Source organism: Syngnathus scovelli, chromosome 7 (genome assembly GCF_024217435.2).
Source record: "Syngnathus scovelli strain Florida chromosome 7, RoL_Ssco_1.2, whole genome shotgun sequence".
Lineage (NCBI taxonomy): Eukaryota > Metazoa > Chordata > Actinopteri > Syngnathiformes > Syngnathidae > Syngnathus > Syngnathus scovelli.
The window spans coordinates 19,158,932-19,176,574 of record NC_090853.1 but is presented as its reverse complement, the minus strand read 5'-3'; the positions used below and the strand labels follow the sequence as shown (position 1 = coordinate 19,176,574).

Here is a 17,643-nt window from a genome sequence, read left to right as displayed (position 1 = left end):
AAGACACTGCCAGGACAATCGAGGGCACCTCCGACATCCATTTTTTCATTGATTTTCATATTATGTATTACTTGTGCCCTCTCTGCATCCATTACAACCTGGTGATCCTGAAAGGGGGATCCTTCCATCTGTGGTCCCTTCTCAAGATTTCTCATTTTCCCCTGGTAGTTTTTTTTTTAGTTCTTCCTTGCCCTTTTGGGAGCTTAAGATCAGGGGATGCTTTGAGAATAATTGTCAATTTTTGTCTATGTGAAGTCCTTTGAGACTGTTTGTGATTTAGGGCTATACAAATAAACTTGACTTGACTCATGCAAAAACTGTCTATCACATCTTAATATCTGAACATGTAAATATGTACACTAAAGTGCAATTATATTTGTAAATGAATGGCTTCTGGTTTTTGAAATGTAAATAAGAAAACACTCAATAAAGCACATGGAATCAAAAACTTGTTTTCGATCGTGCGTACCACTCCGTTCCGAAGTCCCGTTGTCCGAATCAAACCTTTTAACTCCGGAGTTGCTCTTCCTTTGCTGATGACCTCCTGCTTCGACTGAAAATCCATAGTTGAAAATCGTTTGGATATGTAATCCTCCATTGTAAAACGAAATGTAAAAACGGGGGGGAAACCCGGATGTAAAACGAAATAAATGGACGATTGCTCCTCAGTTGCTTGCCGTAAATTTGAACTGGAGATCTCTTATTCTACAGGTAGGCGCATGAAGCATCCCGGGATCACTAGCACCCCCTGCCATAAGGCTGGAGAACCTTTATTCGTAGCCTCCGTAAGGTCTCTTTTCAAAGCCGTTTTGTTCATCTTAAGAAACACGACGTTACAGATAGATGACAAAAAACACTAAATATTCAATACATCAGCTTAACTACAGAAATTAGTTAATATAGCCACAGTGTTTGAACACTTAAACAGCGACATAAAGACAGAGAGCAGTTCTGACTAACTGCATAGGCCAAGGGTTGGCAACCTGCGGCTCCGGAGCCGCATGCGGCTCTTCAGCCTCCTTATAGCGGCTCCCCTTGGCCTTGACAAAAAAAAAAAAAAAAACAACCATAAATAAAGAGTATTTCTTAATTCATTTGTATTCATATATTATTAGTTTATTTTGTTGCGCAGTTATCTTGGAGTTTGAGTTGATACATCCCGCGCCTTTACCTGCTGGCAGCTCTTAGATTGTGTGAACCCGTGCGAACCTGTGTGCGAAGTTGTGAAACCTGAATAGCCATGAAAGACAAAAAAAAAAAAAAGGAAAGTTTCGGAAGAAAATAGAGAGTTTAATTCAGCGTGGACTTTTGGAGTCTTGTCCATCTTTGGCTCAAGATATTTATGCGAGCAATTGTGTGCTGCCTGTGTGTTTTGAAGTTCCTCTTTGAGGTGGCCACGGAGTGCGTGTGGGACTCGCCTAGGTGGGTGGACTACTGGGACTGCGTTGGGGTCAATGTGAATTTTACACTCACCAGGAAACAGTCCGATTCCAGTGAAAACATCTTTAAACTCGTCGATGATCGGGATCTCGGGTTTGCTAGATACGGACAGGATAAGCTGTATGAGTCCAAAGTCCAGGCATGCCTTCAGTCCTAGAATTGGAGGTGCCTGCGTGTCGACGGCGTGGAACTTCAGCATCAACTCCTTGTCCTTGTATTTACACTTCATGTTGCACTTGCCTTTGACAGTGAGACGTTCACCACCGTAGCCATACAGTGGGTGATTGAAGGGTTGTAACGTGGGCGGTATTCCCAGTCCTCTGAAGGTACGTGTGGGAATGACATTAGCTGATTACTATTGACTACTACTACTGCTACAATACTGTGTACTAGTATTTACTAGACTATTACTAGATATTTAACAATTTATTAATGTCTAAATGTCATATTAATCTTTAATTCTCAAATTTATTTGCCCACACATATTTTATATAAGTGATGGCCTTGTAAAATATATTCCTTACATATTGATTTTTAAAAATAGAATCTGTACCCACCTGTCACGTGCTGGTGCCACCGGTGACAGGACCACGCCCCTTGTCAGTGGAATTGTCGTCACCTGCCACGGGCTCATGGACAGCGCTATATCAGCGCCGCCAGCGCAGACCTGAGTGTCAGTCTGCCCCTTGATGCTGCTTCGCTCATCAGTCCCTGAGATACTGACTCGCTTGACTATTGGAAATCCCGCAAAATCGCTTGTCCTCTCCAGCCCGATCGCCGCTCCAGCACCAGCTGTTACCATCATCCCCTTCCACAATAAAGTCTGTCGCTACGCACTTGGCTGTACTGTCCGTTCCCTTACACCCACCATATGCTCTCATCAAATGATTCTTTCTATGTGGTTTACCAAACAGCAGGTTGTTTGGTCGTGATATGTGAGATGCATTGTTATGACACCCCAGCAACAGTTTTTTGTCCTTCACATAGGTTGAGAGTCATATTACATTACCTCTGTGACAGACGAGAGCTGGGGAAGCTCCTCCTTCATATGTATATATCAATGTGACTATTGTGATTTAGTCAGGGCAGAAATGCAAATGTGAAGTGAAATTGATTTAAACGGCATTGCCCTGCAGATTTCAACACAATACTGCTACAGTTCTGACTCATTGGGATATTCGTTGTTGTGGAGGTGGCACTTTTGATAACAGAGAATGTCTGTTCAGTATACATCTTTGTTGGGAAACACTGTTGTCCAGTGCAGTAGACTAGTCTTGTCCAGCAGGTGTCAGCCGTTGGCCGCTCAGGCTGGTGCAATGGGAGCAGACACCGATGGTAAGCAGTTAGCTCAAGCCAGGCTGCCTTCAGAGCTGCACCCTTGAACGGGTTACGAGCGCTCCTCAGTTTGCTGAAGACAACAGTGAGTATTCTGCCTTTGATATGTACGAATTGTGCGTAGGGAGCAGGCATTTCGGTAGGCAGCAGTGTAGAGCAAGGGTATTGGGCAGGCGGACTGGCTTATGTTCACAATTCAATGCGTTCCAGTCCCCCCCCCCCCCCCCCCCCCCAAAAAAAAAAAAAGAGGACAGAAACTAAGACTGTGACTTTACTGACTCACGCTAAGAGCCTATCCTATTTATTCATTGAAAGTTGAACAAAACTGTCACTAAGATACTGACTTTTCTTGTGGATCTTGTTGGTCTGCAATGAAATGGGTTTTGTTTAACATTATTGTGCTTCATCAATAGTGCCTACCTACAGTAGCTGGGCTAGCTAACATAGCCGAAAGGCTACACCTTTAGCGCTGTCATTCTTTGTGTACCATTGGTTGCATGCACATTGCACACAGTGGTCTTTAAAAAAAAAATCAACAATGTCGTTTTGTTTACTTGTGCGTACAAGGTGTTGGCATCCTTTTGCCTGCAGCTCACTAAGTCGCTAAATAGGCGAGAGCTTAGCGAACAGCAAGCGCTGGGTTAATGTCGAGTTTATTAAAGAGAGACTCTTGCCTAATTGTGTTATGCATTGTTGGCCTGGGTGGGGTAAAAGATTCAAGAGAATAAAAAAAATAAAATACTCCTGACCCACCCCCACTCCAACATAAACGTTAAAGCACACCGTTCTACTGGAAAATAATGCAATGATAAACATCGGTTAACCACAGGGATTAATCAAACATAAGGAATACAAATGCTGTGTACTTGTCATTATGAATATTTGTACAGTACATCCGCTGAACTCTGGGATTGTTGTTTGTGTGTGTGTCTGTCACAAATGGTTGGTATGTGACAGGATGGTTTTGTATCTGGAAGAACAATCTCAACCGGATTTTTTTTCTTCTTCTATGGTGAGACTACAAGTAGAGGCAAGAATGTGTTTTAGTCATGGAAAGGCTCTCCCAAGGGCATTTACTAGGCTACTTACATGTTGGTTGTCTGCTTTAATTAAGGATGTCTGTAATGACTTCCTGATTCGGTTTTGAAATTTTGTCAGTTAAAAAGATTACTTGTTTTTATGCTGCAATAGAGGCAGATTTACATAAATCGCTACAGTGTAACTGGATGAAAACAATACTTTACAATTTTTTAACACATTTATTTATTTATTTATTTATGCTGTTGTTTTTACCACATTTCCTCCTTCAATATGGTGGGTCAGCATTTAACTAGTATTCCTAGTTTTGCAGGGCAAGAGGGCTCGGCTCCTCCGAAACATAGACATACTTTAAATGACTGTACGTCCTTTAATGTGGTGTGACTTAAACTGTAAAAGTGGTGCAAATGGACTTTTATTTGGATCCTTATGCACAACACCATAGCTATTTGCTTCATCAGGTTTTAGTTGCTTATTGGCAGTTTTCAGTTGACAAAAACAGGCATTGCATGATAATGTGTACATTTAAGGTTTGTAACTGGCTGTGCCAATATGTATGGCTGACACAAATTACTGCTAATTGCTCATTGATTAGGTAGATTTGACTTCGCCACATCCTTAATGAGGTTTTTCCAAGTTTAGAATCAAGTTTTTAGGATAGATGCTGAAATTAGTTTACTGTGCCCTCCCAGTTTGGTCGCTATTGTATCCTAATCTGACAGCTGGGATAGGCTCCAGCACACCCGCGACGTGGTGACAAGCAGTACAGATGATGGATGTATATATATATATATATATATATATATATATATATATATATATATATATATATATATATATCCATCCATCCATTTTCTGAACCGCTTAGTCCCCACGGGGGTCGTGGGCGTGCTGGAGCCTATCCCAGCCGTCATCGGGCAGTAGGCGGGGGACACCCTGAACTGGTTGCCAGCCAATCGCAGGGCACACAGAGACAGACAACCAATCTCACTCACACTCACACTCACACCTAGGGACAATTTGGGGTCTTCAATCGGCCTACCAAGCATGTTTTCGGATATTGGAGGAAACCGGAGTGCACGGAGAAAACCCACGCGGGCCCGGGGAGAACATGCAAACTCCACACAGGGAGGGCCGGAGGTGGAATCGAACCCGCACCCTCCTAACTGTGAGGCGGACGTGCTACCCAGTGCGCCACCGAGCCGCCTTATATATATATATATATATATATATATATATATATATATATATATATATATATATATATATATATATATATATAAAAAAAAAAAAAACAACTTTTCCTCACCCCCCGTGGGTGGTCTCTTTTTCCCTTCAAGCTCGGGTCCTCTACCAGAGGCCTGGGAGCTTGAGGGTTCTACGCAGTATCTTTGCTGTTCCTAGTACTGCACTTTTCTGGACTGAGATGTCAGATGTTTTTCCTGGGATCTGTTTCAGCCACTCCTCCAGTTTGGGGGTTACTGCCCCTAGTGCTCCAATGACCACAGGTACCACTGAAGTCTTAACTCTCCAGGTCTTCTCCAGCTCTTCTCTGAGCCCTTGATATTTCTCAAGTTTCTCATGTTCCTTTTTCCTAATGTTACCATCATTTGGGATGGCTATGTCAACCACAACGGCTTTCCTCTGCTCTTTGTCCACCACCACAATGTCCGGTTGGTTCGCCATTACCATTCTGTCTGTCTGGATCTGGAAGTCCCAGAGGATCTTGGCTTGGTCATTCTCTACCACCTTTGGAGGTGTTTCCCACTTGGATCTTGGGACTTCCAGTCCATACTCTGCACAGATGTTCCTGTACACTATTCCAGCTACTTGGTTATGGCGCTCCATGTATGCTTTACCTGCCAGCATCTTACACCCTGCAGTTATGTGCTGGATTGTCTCAGGACCTTCTTTGCACAATCTACACCTGGGGTCTTGTCTGGTGTGGTAGATTTGGGCCTCTATTGCTCTGGTGCTCAAGGCCTGTTCTTGTGCAGCCAGGATCAGTGCCTCTGTGCTGTCCTTCAGACCAGCTCTTTCTAGCCATTGGTAGGATTTCTGGATATCAGCTACTTCAGCTATGTTTCGGTGGTACATCCCATGTAGGGGCTTGTCCTCCCATGATGGTCCCTCCAGCACCTCATCTTCCTTTGATGCCCATTGTCTGAGACATTCACTGAGCACGTCATCCGTTGGGGCCTTATCCCTGATGTACTTATGGATCTTGGATGTTTCATCTTGGATCGTGGCTCTCACGTTCGCCAGTCCTCGGCCTCCTTCTTTACGGCTAGTGTACAGTCTCAGGGTGCTGGACTTGGGATGGAACCCTCCATGCATGGTTAGGAGCTTCCGTGTCTTGATATCTGTGGTCTGTATATCTTCCTTTGGCCACCGTATGATTCCTGCAGGGTACCTGATTACTGGTAGGGCGTAGCTGTTAATGGCTAGGGACTTGTTCTTGCCATTGAGCTGACTTCTTAGGACTTGCCTTACTCGATGGAGGTATTTGGCTGTGGCTGCTTTCCTTGTTTCCTCGTCAAGGTTGCCATTTGCCTGTGGAATTCCAAGGTATTTGTAGCTGTCCTCAATGTCTGCTATTGTTCCTTCTGGGAGTGAGACCCCCTCTGTGTGGATTACCTTTCCTCTTTTAGTCACCATGCGGCCACATTTCTCAAGTCCGAATGACATTCCGATGTCAGAGCTGTAGATCCTGGTAGTGTGGATCAGGGAGTCAATGTCCCGCTCGTTCTTAGCGTACAGCTTTATGTCATCCATGTAGAGGAGGTGGCTGATGGTGGCCCCATTCCTGAGTTGGTATCCATAGCCCGTCTTGTTGATTATTTGGCTGAGGGGGTTCAGTCCTTTCCAGAACAGCATTGGGGACAGAGCGTCTCCTTGGTATATACCACATTTGATGGTCACGTGTGCAAGTGGCTTGCCATTGGCTTCAAGTGTGGTTTTCCACTGTTTCATCGAGTTGGCGATGAAGGTTCTCAGAGTCCCATTGATGTTGTACAGCCTCAAGCATTCAGTGATCCAAGTATGTGGCATTGAGTCATATGCTTTCTTGTAATCAATCCAGGCAGTGCTCAGGTTGGTACGTCTAGTTCTGCAGTCTTGGGTGACTGTTCTATCCACCAGGAGTTGATGTTTTGCTCCTCTGGTATTTTTACCAATCCCTTTCTGAGCAGTGCTCATGTATTGATCCATGTGCCTGCTGATCTTATCTGATATTATGCCCGACATCAGCTTCCATGTTGTGGAGAGGCAGATGATTGGCCGGTAGTTGGATGGGACTGTACCCTTTGATGGATCCTTCTGGATCAGGATCGTACGCCCTTGGGTTAGCCATCCAGGGTGAGTCCCATCCCTTAGCAGCTGGTTCATTTGTGCTGCCAGGCGCTCATGGAGAGTTGTAAGTTTCTTGAGCCAGTAGCTGTGGATCATGTCAGGGCCTGGTGCTGTCCAGTTTTTCATTCCTGAGACTCTTCTCTGGATGTCTGCCACTGTGATGGTTACTGGGTTCTGTTCAGGGAGCTTGCTGTGGTCCTTTCTCAGAGCCACCAGCCACTGTGCATCCTTCTTATGTGATGCCTCCCGCTCCCATATATCCTTCCAGTACTGTTCAGTTTCCAGCCTTGGTGGGTCTGCTCTGCTATTATTCCCCTGCCACTGAGCGTACACTTTCGCTGGTTGTGTTGTGAACAACCTGTTTATTCGTCTGGCTTCATTCTCTCTTGTGTACCTCTTTAGGCGGCTGGCCAAGGCTTGGAGTCTTTGTTTGGCAGTTTCGAGTGCTTCAGGTATGGGCATATGGCTGTATTTCTTGGGAACTTGCTTTTTCATTGCACCTTTCTGGGCCTCTGTCATTTGGCTCACTTCTCTCCGTGCTATCTTGATTTTGGCCTCCAGCCTTCTCTTCCATGGTGGGCACTGTTGTGGTCGCATATGGTCATTCTTCTTGTAGCCAAGCATTTCTAGGATCACTGCTGCTGAGGTGTATATCAGCTCATTGGTTTCAGTGATGGTAGCCGTAGGAATTGTTGTCAATGCTGCATTCACATCTTCTAGGAGACTTTCTGAGGGTACTTCACTTAGCCTCTGCAGTGTGTATCTAGGTTCCCGAGCATTCATTCTCACCGTGATCTTGTTCTTCAGGTCAGTTGCTGCCTCGTTCAGCTTGATTGTGCTTATTGGGGTTTCGTACCCAACCTCTGGGCTTTTACATGGATTTAACTTGTCTCTGACCTGGTGCTCTGGTTGGCCTTCGCTATGGCATTTGTGTTGTATCTCATCAATCTCGAGGTGTGATAGCAGGTGCCGTTTATGGATATTGGAACATTGAGCTACTAGTTGCTTGGCCGATAGTGTTGACTGTGGGTATTGAAGTTGCCATTGTTCCCGCATTCTCCGCATGTAACCCCTCTCGCTCGGGTTGCTGGAGTAGTAGCATTCCAACAGATCCTTATTCTCGCATCTCGCCCATTTGTGTCTTGTTCCAGTAGCCCATACATATATATATACATATATATATACATATATATATATATATATATATATATATATATATATATATATATATATATATATATATATATATATATACACACACACACACACACACACACACACACACACACACACACACACACACACACACACACACACACACACACACACACACACACACACAGGTAGATCTGAATCCTGACAGATACCGGTGGTGAAATGGTATATGCTGCTGCCTTTAATACAGACTCTGTGAATTCAGTTCATGGCCAGTACCGTTAAAACCCCCCAAAAATGGGAAGGGCATCCGGCTTAACAACTGTGCCAAAGAATTCATGCTAATTACTAGTTGTGGTGGTCCTTGATGGGACGAACCCAAAGTCACAGCAACAACATAATTCAGAGCAGTGGTACCCAACTTTTCCTTTGAGCAAAGGAAAATTAATGGTGCACTGTCAAATATAAAATGGCACAAGATAGTGAAACAATGATGATCTTCTGTCAATTTACTCAAAAATTTAAGAACTCAGTGTGAAATCAGTCTGTTTAATTGAATACTAAGCTGATACGTTCGCTGAAAGCCATGACCTATCATATGAATTGCAATAGATTGATCCACAGGTTTATTTTTATTTCTGCTATCGAATGAAAGAGTACTGTTCAACTGTTCGCCATTCACATAGAAGGATGACCAAAGACAATTTTGTAACTAATAAATAAGAATTTTCTGACAAATTAAGGGACAGTTCTCGCAGCACCCCTGTCTTTCTCTCTCTGCACACTAGGGTGCCATGGCACCCTGTTCGAGAAATAGTGATAGAAGTAGGGGTGCACAGTAGAGACAGACTGATGTAATGTATGAATTTGCCTAAAGGTATAGATTTGGAACCTACTGTTCTGTCATGCTAATACTTATGTCTCTTCTATTTATTAATATTCGTCAGTATGTCTTTGTATGGGCGGCACAGGGGTCGCGGGCGTGCTGGAGCCTATCCCAGCAGTCATCGGGCAGTAGACACACAGAGACGAACAACCATCCGCACTCGCACTCACACCTACCTTTTGGAGTGCTCAATCGGCCTACCAAGCATGTTTTTGGCATGTGGGAGGAAACCGGAGTGCCCGGAGAAAATTCACGCGGGCACGGGGAGAACATGCAATCTCCACACTGGGAGAGCCAAAGGTGGAATCGAACCCACACCCTCCTAACTGTGAGGCGGATGTGCTAACTAGTGCACCATATGCAATTGTTTCACATGGCCTTCAATCAAGGATTCCCTCCCTCCCTCCCTCCCTCCCTCCCTCCCTCCCTCCCTCCCTCCCTCCCTCCCTCCCTCAATACTGTCACAATGATGTCAATCAATTGTCAGACTGCCTCATTCTTTTGACTTTTAACCTGAATGTATATGTATATAAGAATGTATTAATTTTGCTGACAGTCAGCGTATACTGAACTGAGCCAAAAACCGTGACCCAGAAAACGGAATATGGATCTTCAGTGATTGCGAAGCCATTTAGCATTAGCATTGACAATAGTTACAAGTTGTCTTTGTCTCCATTTATTTTCAGGCACTTGTCCTGGCTGGATAAAAGTATATTAGTGGATTCTTTCTCTGAAAAAGAACTAAGCCATATTGGCAGGAAACAGCAACATGTTCAATCTGATGAAAAAGGATAAGGAGAGGGAATCGGGAAGGAAGGAAAAGAAAGACAAAAAGGAGAGAATGTCTGCGGCAGAGCTGCGAAGCCTGGAGGAGATGAGCATGCGGCGAGGTTTCTTCAACTTGAAAAGAGAAGCAAAGCGTGAGTCCAAGCACAAGGTGGAGATCTCCAACCCAATTCCTATCAAAGTGGCGAGCGGCTCGGAACTCACTCTGACTGACATTGAATCAGACGGCCTGAGCAACAGAAGCAGTATGGTTCTGGATGAGCAGCTGAGCGCTGCTAGCTCCACTGATGACCTGAAGGGTGAGGGCGGAGGTCAGGATCATCGCAATTCTGTACGAGATCGCGTAGCACACTTTGGCTCACTGGCCAAACAAAACTCCTCACAGATGGGACAAATGATAAAGCGGTTTTCCTTTTCCCAAAGAAGCAAGGAAGAGAGCCCTTCAGAATGTTCCACCCCATCAGGCCAGGACTCTGATTCTCCACAAGTGGAGAGCAAAGTCTTCAATATGTTACGCAAACATAGCCTCAACCAACATACTGCAAAACCCATTGCCAGACAGTTTTCTATTCCAGAAGTCGTTGACAAGACATTCCCTGCTCAATTACATCTACCAGCTGTTGTTGCCCCAACTCCACCTGAGACACGTGAGCTGATACTCCAGCGTCGCAACACAGGCGATTTTGGATTTTCTTTGCGTCGCACTACCATGCTGGACCGCAGCCCGGACGGTGGAGTCTACAGGCGGGTAGTTCACTTTGCTGAGCCTGGTGCAGGTACAAAGGATCTGGCGCTTGGTCTGGTGCCAGGAGACAGACTGGTGGAGATAAATGGCCGCAATGTAGAGAACAAGAGCCGGGATGAAATTGTTGAGATGATCCGCCAATCTGGTGACACCGTACGACTGAAAGTGCAGCCAATCCTGGAGCTGAGTGAGCTGAGCCGCTGTTGGCTAAGGAACACAGAGGAACTTCGGAGTCAGGTTAGACATGTGAACTTTACTGTTAATTTTCTATAACTATAACCTATTATGCCCTCTGTGCTGCTGTCACGTTTGCCTAATAATATACTTCTCGCGGCATCAGTTTTGTGTGCCTCAGAGGAGCATATTGATCTTTTTACCCAATCTTTTCATAAATAAAGTCCTGTTGAGTCCCCATATTGTCTGCCAGCTGGAGTCTCTGCTCCTACTTTTTTGTCACCTGCATTTTCCCCCTGGTGTCATGGGTGCTGATGGGCCATCATGTCACGGGACAAATATTGTGTCTCCAAAGTCAATATATACCCTATTGGCCCGAATATAAGACGGTATTTTTTGCATTGAAAGAAGACTGAAAAGTGGGGGTCGTCTTACATTCGGGGTCTAGACATTATACCCATTCACAACGCTAGATGGCGTCAGATATCTTTAAAGCGAATATTGAACTTAACTCCCCAGGCCAAAGTGAACCCCAGTCACGAAGAATAAAAATAAAAATAGCGGTAGCATGAAGAAGAAAAATGAAAAATAGCGGTAAGAAAGAAAAGAGAAAAAAATAAGAGAAGAGATAACAGAAAATGGAGAAACAGTAGGTTTATTTACATTTCGAAAACCAAAAGCCATTCATTTACAAATGTGATTGCACTTTAGATTACATATTTAAATGTTCAGATATTAAGATGTGATAGACAGTTTTTGCATGATTTGAATGAGGCAAAATAACATGCTTTTTCTCTCGAATATATTGTTATAATCCTGGAGGCGGGGCTCGAAGGCGAGCGTCTGGTGGCCGGGCCTTCGCCCATGGGGCCCGGCCGGGCATAGCCCGAAATGGAAACGTGGGTCCCCCTTCCCATGGGCTCACCACCTGTGGGAGGGTCCGAAGGGGTCGGGTGCAATGTGAGCTGGGCGGCAGCCAAAGGCGGGGACCTTGGCGGTCTGATCCCCGGCTGCAGAAGCTGGCTCTTGGGACATGGAATGTCACCTCTCTGGCTGGAAAGGAGCCCGAGCTGGTGTGCGAGGCAGAAAGATTCCGACTAGATATAGTCGGACTAGGCTCCACACACAGTTTGGGTTCCGGTACAAGCCCTCTCGAGAGGGGCTGGACTCTCTTCCACTCTGGAGTTGCCCACGGTGAGAGGCGTCGAGCAGGTGTGGGTATACTTATTGCCCCCCGGCTGGGCGCCTGCACATTGGGGTTCACCCCGGTGAACGAGAGGGTAGCCTCCCTCCGCCTTCGGGTGGGGGGACGGGTCCTGACTGTTGTTTGTGTCTATGCACCAAACAGCAGCTCAGAGTACCCACCCTTCTTGGAGTCCCTGGAGGAAGTGCTGGAGAGCGCTCCTTCTGGGGACTCTATCGTTCTACTGGGAGACTTCAATGCTCACGTGGGCAATGACAGTGAGACCTGGAAGGGCGTGATTGGGAGGAACGGCCCCCCTGATCTGAACCCGATCGGTGTTCTATTGTTGGACTTCTGTGCTCGACACGGATTTTCAATAATGAACACCATGTTCAAACATAAGGGTGTCCATGTGTGCACTTGGCACCAGGACACCCTAGGCCGCAGTTCGATGATCGACTTTGTAGTCGTGTCATCGGATTTGCGGCCGCATGTTTTGGACACTCGGGTGAAGAGAGGGGCGGAGCTGTCAACTGATCACCACCTGGTGGTGGGTTGGCTCCGATGGTGGGGGAAGATGCCGGTCCGACCTGGCAGACCCAAACGCTCTGTGAGGGTCTGCTGGGAACGTCTGGCAGAATCTCCTGTCAGGAAGAGCTTCAACTCCCACCTCCGGCAGAGCTTTTCCCACGTCCCGGGGGAGGCGGGGGACATTGAGTCTGAGTGGACCATGTTCCGCGCCTCCATTGTTGAGGCGGCCGACCGGAGCTGTGGCCGTAAGGTCGTTGGTGCCTGTCGTGGCGGCAACCCCCGAACCCGCTGGTGGACACCGGCGGTAAGGGATGCCGTCAAGCTGAAGAAGGAGTCCTATCGGGCCGTTTTGGCCTGCGGGACTCCGGAGGCAGCTGACAGGTACCGGATGGCCAAGCGGAACGCGGCTTCGGCGGTTGCTGAGGCAAAAACCCGGGCGTGGGAGGAGTTCGGTGAGGCCATGGAGAATGACTTTCGGACGGCTTCGAGGAAATTCTGGTCCACCATCCGGCGTCTCAGGAGGGGGAAGCAGTGCAACGTCAACACTGTTTACAGTGGGGATGGCGTGCTGCTGACCTCGACTCGGGACGTCGTGAGTCGGTGGGGAGAATACTTCGAAGACCTCCTCAATTCCACCTACACGCCTTCCATTGAGGAAGCAGGGCCTAGAGACTCTGAGGCGGATTCTCCAATCTCTGGAGTCGAAGTCACTGAGGTAGTTAAAAAACTCCTCGGTGGCAAGGCCCCGGGGGTGGATGAGATCCGCCCAGAGTTCTTAAAGGCTCTGGATGTTGTGGGGCTGTCATGGCTGACACGCCTCTACAACGTTGCGTGGACATCGGGGACAGTGCCTCTGGATTGGCAGACTGGGGTGGTGGTTCCCCTCTTTAAGAAGGGGGACCGGAGGGTGTGTTCCAATTACAGGGGAATCACACTCATCAGCCTCCCTGGTAAGGTCTATTCAGGGGTGCTGGAGAGGAGGGTCCGTCGGGAGGTCGAACCTCGGATTCAGGAGGAGCAGTGTGGCTTTCGTCCTGGCCGTGGAACAGTGGACCAGCTCTACACCCTCGGCAGGATCCTCGAGGGTGCATGGGAGTTCGCCCAACCAGTCCACATGTGTTTTGTGGACTTGGAGAAGGCGTTCGACCGTGTCCCTCGGGAGGTTCTGTGGAGGGTGCTTCGGGAGTACGGGGTGCCGAGCCAACTGATAAGGGCGGTTCGGTCCCTGTATCACCGATGCCAGAGTCTGGTCCACATTTCCGGCAGTAAGTCGGATTCGTTCCCAGTGAGGGTTGGACTCCGCCAAGGCTGCCCTTTGTCACCGATTCTGTTCATAATTTTTATGGACAGAATTTCTAGGCGCAGCCGAGGCGTTGAGGGGGTCCGGTTTGGGGACCTCAGCATCGCGTCCCTGCTTTTTGCAGATGACGTGGTGCTGTTGGCTTCTTCAGGCCGTGATCTCCAGCTCTCGCTGGAACGGTTCGCAGCCGAGTGTGAAGCGGTCGGCATGAGGGTCAGCACCTCCAAATCCGAGTCCATGGTCCTCGATCGGAAAAGGGTGGAATGCCCTCTCCGGATCGGGGATGAGATCCTGCCCCAAGTGGAGGAGTTCAAGTATCTTGGAGTCTTGTTCACGAGTGAGGGGAGGATGGAGCGTGAGATCGACAGGCGGATCGGTGCAGCGTCGGCAGTAATGCGGACCCTGTACCGGTCCGTTGTGGTGAAGAGAGAGCTGAGCCAAAAGGCAAAGCTCTCAATTTACCGGTCGATTTACGCTCCTACCCTCACCTATGGTCACGAGCTATGGGTCGTGACCGAAAGAACGAGATCTCGGATACAAGCGGCCGAAATGAGTTTTCTCCGCAGGATGTCCGGGCTCTCCCTTAGAGATAGGGTGAGAAGCTCGGTCATCCGGGAGAGACTCGGAGTAGAGTCGCTACTCCTCCACGTTGAGAGGAGCCAGATGAGGTGGCTCGGGCATCTTATCAGGATGCCTCCTGGACGCCTCCCTGGGGAGGTGTTCCGGGCATGTCCCACCGGTAGGAGACCCCGGGGACGACCCAGGACGCGCTGGAGAGACTATGTCTCTCAGCTGGCCTGGGAACGCCTTGGGGTCCCCCGGGATGAGCTGGATGAAGTGGCTGGGGAGAGGGAAGTCTGGGAGTCCCTCCTAAAGCTGCTGCCCCCGCGACCCGACCCCGGATAAGCGGAAGAAGATGGATGGATGGATGGATGGATGGATGGATGGATGGATGGATATTGTTATAATAATTTGTTTCAGATGAACTGTAATTATTTTCTGTATAAAAATTAAATTTGTTGTTCAAAAAGTCTTTTTTAAAACTTGAGTCTTGAAAAAGAAGGGTCGTCTTATAATCAGGGTCATCTTGTATTCGAGCCAATACGGTAGTTTAGTATTTCGTTTCAGGCATAATTTGGACAGACCTGTGGTCATTAGCGTTTGCCAGGCTAACTAAGCATATCATATCACTAAGCATATCATATCAGCATATCATTTCCTAGCCAATTGACATTGGAGCACAGTTACTTAATTAAGTTTTTTTGATCCTCGAACTTCAGTGTCAGTTTGAGAAGCTTTATGGTCATCACTCCAAGTATAATGCAATATGTACCATCATGGCAAGTTTCTCGAAACGGCATCTGTTCTTGACAAACCAAGTACAGTGAAACGTCTACTTTACAAACTTAATTTTCTTCCATGATTACATTCTTAGGTAGAAAAGCCTGTAAGTAGAAGCAATTTTTCCCATAAGAACGAATGGCAATTTGTTTTTGTTTTTTTAAATCATTTTTTTAAAATTAATTTTTAAGTGCTTTACCTTGAAAGAAATGACGACCAGCTATAGGAATAGGTACTTGAGAGACGGGGTTCAGGGGGGGAGGGTGGAAGAATCATGTAACGTGTTTAATTTCTAAGTTCGCTACACCCGCTTCTGTCTACGATCACTGCTTTTTGCACTAGCTTTCTTAGCAGTTGTTTGACTACAAAAACTACGGCTTAACTATGGATGAATTTGTCACTACTATGCCAACGCATGCCAAGACAATCACAGGAAGTGGTCAAGCAAAGGGGAGAGGCATGAACACACGCGTCAACGTCACCAGTCGCTCACGGGTTCAAATGTCGAATTTGGTTTATAAGTGGAGACACAAAACCTTGAGGTTCCGTATTGTATCTCGAAAGTATAGATGTTCGTAAGTACAGGTTTCACTGTAGCAGATGGCGTGCTACTGCCACCACTGATGAAAACACCAAATACAGTAGAGCACATATTTGTACAAAGCCAGGGAAGTTACTATAGGACTGGATTGTACTACCTCAGTAGGTCAGTAGGCCTACCAAGCATGTTTTTAGAATGCGGGAGCAAACCAGAGCAACCCGGAGGCAACTCACGCCAGCATGGGGAGAACATGTGCACTCCAAACAGGAAGGCTCGAGCCAGAAACAAACCCTTTCATTAATTGTGGTGGTAGCGGCATTCGTTTGCATGGTTTGTCTGAAACAGATCCTATTTTGAGAAATTGCGCATGACTAGGATAAATTGTACTATGTATTAGAGTTGTGTGATAACTATAAAGTTAAAGACTCCCCTAATTATTTTTTTTACACATGCTTTTGCATTTTGCCCATTCTAACTATAAAGAAAAGATAAGAAAAAAAAATGCCTGCGGCATGTTTCCATACGGATGAGTTGTTGCTCCTCAGCAACATTTCTGAATACCACACCATCCTTTAACTTTTGGCTGACTATCCTACTTTTATCATCCTCTGGTAACTATTAGGAAGCGAATGCATCGCTTGTTCACCTAGACAGTAAAATTGTGCAACGAGTGTGATGTTAACATGATGTTGACATGTGTATACTGTGCTGTAAATCAGTCAGAAATCACACAAACTAAAGTGCAGATTACAGCAGTCAACTACATTGAAACGTCAATTTGCATTTGATTACCATAATTTCCAGACGACAAAGTGCACCTGATTAAACGGCGCAATAGGTAAATTTAGCCAGAAAGTCAAAACTGTACATATTGGCTGCTTTGCCAATATCAGTATTAGCTGCGGGTTTTGGCGTTATATTATGAGATATTTGCAAAGGAAGATGTCACAGATTCATTAATAAAAAAAACTTTAATAACTTTAACACCGGTAAATGAGAGCCAAAAAAGCTAGACTTGACATACCCCAGGGACAACGTGCGTTGCCAGTTCCCAGTGCATAAACGCACGCACGCGCGAGAAACAGTCAAGAAACTGAGCAGCAACAAACAAACAAACATCAATGGCCGTGTAACAAGAAGTTAAATCAAGGGTCTAGCCTATTCTTCATATCCTTCTAAATATTCAGCAAATTTTTTAAAACAGAGGTCACCAACTCTGGTCCTCCAGAGCACCTATCTACAGTGCTTTAGATGTGTCCCTCCAATAACACACCTGATTGAAATGATCAGGAGGGATACATCTAAAATATTGTGGGTAGGAGCCCTTGGGGAGGTGAATTGGTGACCCCTGGTTTAAAACAGGAACGCACAAGGATTAAATCAATATTTCAACAAAAGCAGATAGGATATACAACTATGCCTTTAACAATGGTTAGTGTCGACAGGATATCCCCCCCAAAAACCTGCTGGAATGTCTCTTGAAATAATGACACTCCATGTTCCATGGGACACGGGAAAGAGAACTGCAATGCAAAAGGGGTGTTCGAAGACATAATATGGTGGATTTTCTTGAATTAAAACCATTTATACAACTTAATTAAATTGTAGCCTATAAATGATGGCTTGGCCCTACCCCTACACATTGGGGCAGCCCTCCAGGCAAAATTCCGTCTTTCCCGATTACCCAGCATGCCTTTCCGCATTCAAATAACCCAATCAACAATATGCTCATTCTGAATTTTACATGCACCATTTCTGTCAGGACCAAAAAATTCAATGAATACAATTAATAGTCATTTTCTGTCATGTTTCTAATTAATGTTAATGTACATTGTGA

General features: G+C 46.2%; 1 protein-coding gene and 1 long non-coding RNA gene across 5 annotated transcripts in view; one reads left to right on the top strand and one right to left on the bottom strand.

Moving 5' to 3' along the window:
• Positions 1-2,642, bottom strand: part of LOC137840466 (uncharacterized) — a 38,358-nt gene extending 35,716 nt beyond the window's left edge. For both annotated transcript variants that reach the window (XR_011087129.1, XR_011087128.1), the window contains exon 1: positions 1,998-2,642. This is a non-coding gene — a long non-coding RNA (uncharacterized lncRNA). The remainder of the gene's footprint in view (positions 1-1,997) is intronic.
• Positions 2,643-2,721: 79 nt separating this feature from the next.
• The window catches only part of LOC125971900 (unconventional myosin-XVIIIa), a 172,512-nt gene continuing 157,590 nt past the window's right edge, over positions 2,722-17,643 (top strand). For 2 of the 3 annotated variants that reach the window (XM_049725040.2, XM_049725039.2), the window contains exons 1-2: positions 2,722-2,860; positions 9,892-10,973. In XM_049725040.2, the coding sequence (XP_049580997.1) occupies positions 9,975-10,973 (999 nt within the window). In that variant the 5' untranslated portion in view covers positions 2,722-2,860; positions 9,892-9,974. The remainder of the gene's footprint in view (positions 2,861-9,891; positions 10,974-17,643) is intronic. The other variant, XM_049725047.2, reaches the window with a different exon arrangement.